Genomic DNA, 5411 nt, shown 5'->3' with positions numbered 1-5411 from the left:
TCAAATTAGATGCGAAGAGCAATGTTAAGTTGTCATGGGATGTTGTCAGAATCAGTAGGAACATACAGAAATATTACATTAGTCCACATGAGCTTAAGTGTCTTATGTCTAGGCCTTTCTGGAAAATGTGGTTGTTTGTTTCCATGCCTGGTCTCTAAAAAAAAAAAACACAAATGCACATCTTACAAAAGCGATCCTGTTTACAGAACGAGATGCTGCAGATTACTCATTGCTTCATGTGACAGCTCTGCAAACTTTCAGGGACCACAGGAAACTTGACCCTTCAGGACAAAAGGAATGTGTGACATGTCCGTCCCCACCATATGCATGTGACAGGCACACAAGTTATATATAGGATGTATCTGAGCAGCAGTAGAGAAAACACAAGCTAATCTTAGTGTGAGAGAATCATACAAGGCCAACCAAGAGCAATTCACCAGTGGGACCTCAGGGAAGAACTGCATACAGGACAAGGGGAGAGAAACAAGTGCATACAGAAGTAGAGCTAAGAAGACCCACACATAGCTCGGAAAAGAGCAAGACATTTGGAAAGCAGAATGGATTACAACCCAGACATTATCCGGGACAATAATCCCATGGACAGTTTGGAGAAACAGCTAATTTGTCCTATTTGTCTTGAAATGTTCCAGAAACCTGTTGTGATCTTGCCATGCCAGCACAACCTGTGTCGAAAATGTGCCAATGATGTGTTCCAGGTAAAGGGACTGATGCTTTGCTTTCTTTTCTGCATTCTTAATAATTGTACTTTAAGTTTTATAATGATGGAAGCAGTAATCTATTAATATCTGTGTCCTTTGAGCCTATGTAAAAGTATAGAGCATACTCTTACTAATTCTTTAACGTGAGCTAATGTGTTTAAAGATGGGACATTAGTAACATTCTTGAGAATTTATTTACATACACTTGCCCACTTTTTATTCTGGATTCTGTTTTACAACAACTGTATCATTGTTTTGTAGGACAAATATTTGCTCATCTACTTTAGTTGTATTGTGTATGTAAATTCTTATTGTTGTGCTGACATTTAAGATCAATTATTGCCAAGTTATGAACAGTTCTGTCACTGTAGGCTGGCAACCCATATTGGCCAACACGAACTTCTGTGTCGGGGGGAAAATTTCGATGCCCAACATGCCGTCATGAGGTTATTTTAGACCGTCATGGAGTTTATGGGCTGCAAAGAAACCTACTTGTAGAAAATATAATAGACATCTACAAACAGGACTGCAGGTAAGCAGCAATGGGGAAATGTATTAGGCCAGTAATTGTGAGGGCTGATTTACATCTATGTTGTGGGAATTACTACATAGCACGGCACTGCAGGTTACATGCATTGATGTATTGTGGTGCCATTCGTTTTGACTATTGGGATAATGCACCAAATGTGACGCACTTGCGTTGCAATGCACTGCAAAGCAAGGTAGTGTACCACAGTGCCATGTGGCAATACTGGACTTTTGGGGCATAGGAAGCCCATTGATTTCAATAGGTTGCCCTAATTGAGCGCATTAATGCATGGAATAACGCTTATTAAGGCAGCATACAAATGTAAATGGGCTCTGAATATATAACAATGCAGTACGTGTATTTTTTAGACTTTCAATGTGCCACAAATATCTACTGGGCACACTTTTGCTAGTAGTGATAAACCACAAAACGGATGTATGCTTTTCTAGTTAGTTATTTAGTAATGTTTTGGTGTCATACTTATGCTTCTGATCTTCATGCGGCTCTTTTTGATTACATGTGTTTAGTCGACCCGAGAAGAAAAAGGAGAACCTTCCAATGTGTGAAAAGCACGAAGATGAAAAAATAAACATTTACTGTGTCACCTGCCAAGTACCTACCTGTTCCATGTGTAAAGTGTTTGGCGCCCATAAAGACTGTGAAGTGTCACCTCTCCAGAATATATTCCAGACTCAGAAGGTGAGAGCCTGAGGGCTATAAATACACCAAAGGATTACTGTAAAACATATGGCTTTGGCATTTTAAAAGCATTCCCTAATCTAGCCAAAACAAAGAACTCTGGCAAATCATTACATAGACTTTAGGATACAGTAAATTACCCATTTCTTAACTGAGACTAATCATGTGATACAGAATACATATAGGGCCAATGGATTATCTACAAGGCGTGTGTGTTCTCCCTTTGGCCATGTGGACTTCATCTGTATACTTCGGTTCGCTCACAAGACTTTAAAACAGGGCTGGACAAATCCTAGGAGCAAAGTAACCAATACTTCCTAAAAATGATAGCTGGTGCTGGCTCCTGCATTAGCACATTGGCTCCTGAACTCCATATTCATTTGTCCACCTCTGCATTAAAATACTATTAGACTGGATACATTGTCGTACTGTGCTCACATTTGCCCACATTTGTCTGTCTTGGATAGGATAACTAGATGTTAGCAAAAATGGGGCACTAATTGATGAAATACTTGAGAATACAATACCTTGTATGCCACACTTAAGAGTACTTATACCCTGTACAGCATTTGCAGTATGTGGTCACTATGTACATACAGACTGATGAAAAAATTATAGTCAGATGGCAAATAACATGCAGTGCACTTCACATTAGGTATTCTAAATCTTAAAACCTGACAATTCTATCTAGAATTGTCACATTGATTTTATAAGATGTTTTTTTGGCTAATGTCATCCTGCCAAGTAAATCATTAATCGCAAGCCTCATGGGGTTTTTCTTTTGCTGCTTGTGCTGCAGCACCTCTTATCTACATCAATAGTGGATTCTTATTTATAAGTAGAGCCCAGCCAGGTCACCTGTTATATTTAGAAAGTGTTGAGGCTGCAGCCAAGTCTCATAGGGCCACAGCTGTGTGGGGGTGTGAGGGCACAACAGGTTGGAGTGGGATATTTGAGATGAACGCTATTATAGGTTGTGCAACATTCAACATTCTGTTTCAACAACTTAAAATGTCTTTTATTGGCTCTGTTTTTTCAGCTCTTCCTATAATCCCCCCGATTATTGCCCATTAATACTCCAAAAGGACAAGTATGACTAAAATATACTTTTAAGTTAAAGAGTAATATCATTCATGCCTTTATATCCGTAAGAACTGTATTGTATTCTGTACACAGTAAAATATTTGGTAACACATTTACATAAGCTACAAAGTTATAATTAGGTTATTGCTCTATTTTGCCACTCGGAGAAGCTGCCTATAGCCTCATTCAGTGGGAACACCAACAGGAAACCTATAAGATTGTAATACAGTGGCATTGCTAACTTGTATTTAAAGATGCACTTTCTTTTCCTTACAGATAGAGCTCAGCAGCTGTATATCGATGCTGGTTGCTGGTAACGACAGAATTCAGTCAATCCTTGGCCAGTTGGAAGAGTTCTGTAAATCTGTAAAGGTAAAATATGAGAGTATATGTATGTGTTGCACTGCGTTCAGAAACACATGTGTATTCTATAGACACTTTGAGCAGAAGCCAGTATGTAAGGCAAATCAAGGCAGTCCAGAGTAGTGGAACACAACATCTGCATTCATATGAAAGATGATTCCATAAACAGTAAACAAATCTATTTAAATGGACAACAAATACACATAAAATAGTGCCACATAATACTAAAATTATGTTTTCTTATAAGGACCTGTACATACAAATTTTGTGTAGTCATTCAAACTGTGCTTTGCCAGTTAAGAACAAAGCAGTTAACTTCATTGCTGTCCTCCACAGCTTCATCTGCCTACCTTTTACTGCCCAGTACTGACACACTTCCCTTCCTCCCATGTCACAATGCTGGTGCTTAGCGATAGATTGCTCAGGTGCAGGAAGAAAGTTCTCAGCTCTATGAATGCTCCAAGTCATGGCCTAGAGCAGTGGTTGTCAACTGATGAGCTATAGGGGACTTCAAACACCGCCCTTGATGTCACCAAAGGACCACACAAAATATTCAGTATATATAAAGCCTGAAAAGACTGGCAGAGACTGCAGACATAATGATGGTCAGAGGCTGTGGACATGCCACAGGTTTTGTTGGAGACTGGAGATATGCTGCAGAAGACAGTAAAGGACTTGGGACTAGCAGAAATCACTGCTATTACAACTTTACAAATTATAATTCTAACTACAGACTGCTAGGGTCTAAGGGCCACACAACAAGCACTGAAGGACCACACATGGCCCTTTGGCCGCAAGTTGGGCACCAGGGGCCTAGAGCTTACATAGGGCATGTTGTCTTTTCTTCAGAATACAGTGGTGGGGGAGTGAAAGGAAAGAAAGTATGTATAGCTGGGGAGGGCAGCAGAGAATTGAACTTGTTGCTTTGCTCATTCACTTTAAACAGATAAGAAGACATTTGAAAAGATTGTTCATCCAGTAGAAAACTGACAAAAAAAACATTCCAGTTCTACAGATCGGTTAAAAATGGCAACCTTCATGTGCAAAAGACCTGTATGACCCTTTTTAGATGAAGGAATATTCCACTTCAGAACACCTGTTTCTTTAGACCCCTGTCTTATATCTATGGCTAGCCTAAAGTACGTAGCGCATACAGTACAGTCAAATATAAATTGCATGGTCAAACAAGGTAACGCAAATTATGACCACTAAACTGAGCCTGGGAACAAGTTCTCAGATATTAAGAAAATACTTTTTATGACTATATAGGAGAACAGTCAAAAGAAGAAGGAATCTGTGAATGAGTTATTTGGAGAACTGAGCAGAGTCCTGGAAGAAAAGAAAGCTGATCTTGTACAAAGGATATCACACGCTGAGGAGGAGAAGATTGACTTTGTGCACACCCTCGTTGCCAATTATCAGGAGCAACTTCAGTCCTGTTCCAAATTGCTGCAAAGTGCACTTCAAGCTTCTGAACAGTCTGGCCATGCTACTTTCCTGTTGGTGAGTCTTCACACTGCTGAAGTTATCTAATCATATAAATAGAAGGATCTCATAGCTTCTATTATCATGCCATCACATGATATATAATATGATATAATATAATGTTACATATACTTAAACCAGAACCAGTTAAACATGGCCATTTTATATTGCTGCAGAGTGTAATCAGGGGCGTAACTAGAAATCACAGGGCCCCATAGTAAAATTTTGTATGGGCCCTGTGATTTTTAGTTACACCCCTTGAAGAGCCCACATAGCTCACCTGATGGTGACCCTGCAGAGCCCACCATAGAGTGTCTATGGTGGGCTCTGCAGCGTCACCCTCAGGTGGGCTGGTCACACTCCTTACCTGTCCGCCTCTTCTTCCTCCGTCTTCCCTCCTCTGTCGCCGGGCCCACTCCGTCCTCCGTTGCCGGCCCCGCCTCCTTCCCTGATGCTGACCCCCGGGCCCCACCTCCTCCTCCCCGCCACGTCCAGCCTCCTCCACCGCCGCTGCTAACTCTCACTGACTCAGC

At 40.7% G+C, this 5411-nt stretch overlaps 1 protein-coding gene across 1 annotated transcript in view; it reads left to right on the top strand.

Annotated features, from left to right (window-relative positions):
- The first annotated feature begins 395 nt into the window (after positions 1-395).
- The window catches only part of TRIM63 (tripartite motif containing 63), a 13424-nt gene continuing 8408 nt past the window's right edge, over positions 396-5411 (top strand). Inside the window, exons 1-5 of the mRNA XM_018567010.1 lie at positions 396-716; positions 1091-1251; positions 1776-1947; positions 3307-3402; positions 4663-4896. Of these exons, the coding sequence (XP_018422512.1) occupies positions 558-716; positions 1091-1251; positions 1776-1947; positions 3307-3402; positions 4663-4896 (822 nt within the window). The 5' untranslated portion in view covers positions 396-557. The remainder of the gene's footprint in view (positions 717-1090; positions 1252-1775; positions 1948-3306; positions 3403-4662; positions 4897-5411) is intronic.

This window comes from Nanorana parkeri, unplaced genomic scaffold (assembly GCF_000935625.1).
Source record: "Nanorana parkeri isolate BGI_ZX_2015 unplaced genomic scaffold, ASM93562v1 scaffold996, whole genome shotgun sequence".
Lineage (NCBI taxonomy): Eukaryota > Metazoa > Chordata > Amphibia > Anura > Dicroglossidae > Nanorana > Nanorana parkeri.
This window is presented reverse-complemented; position numbering and strand designations above follow the sequence as displayed.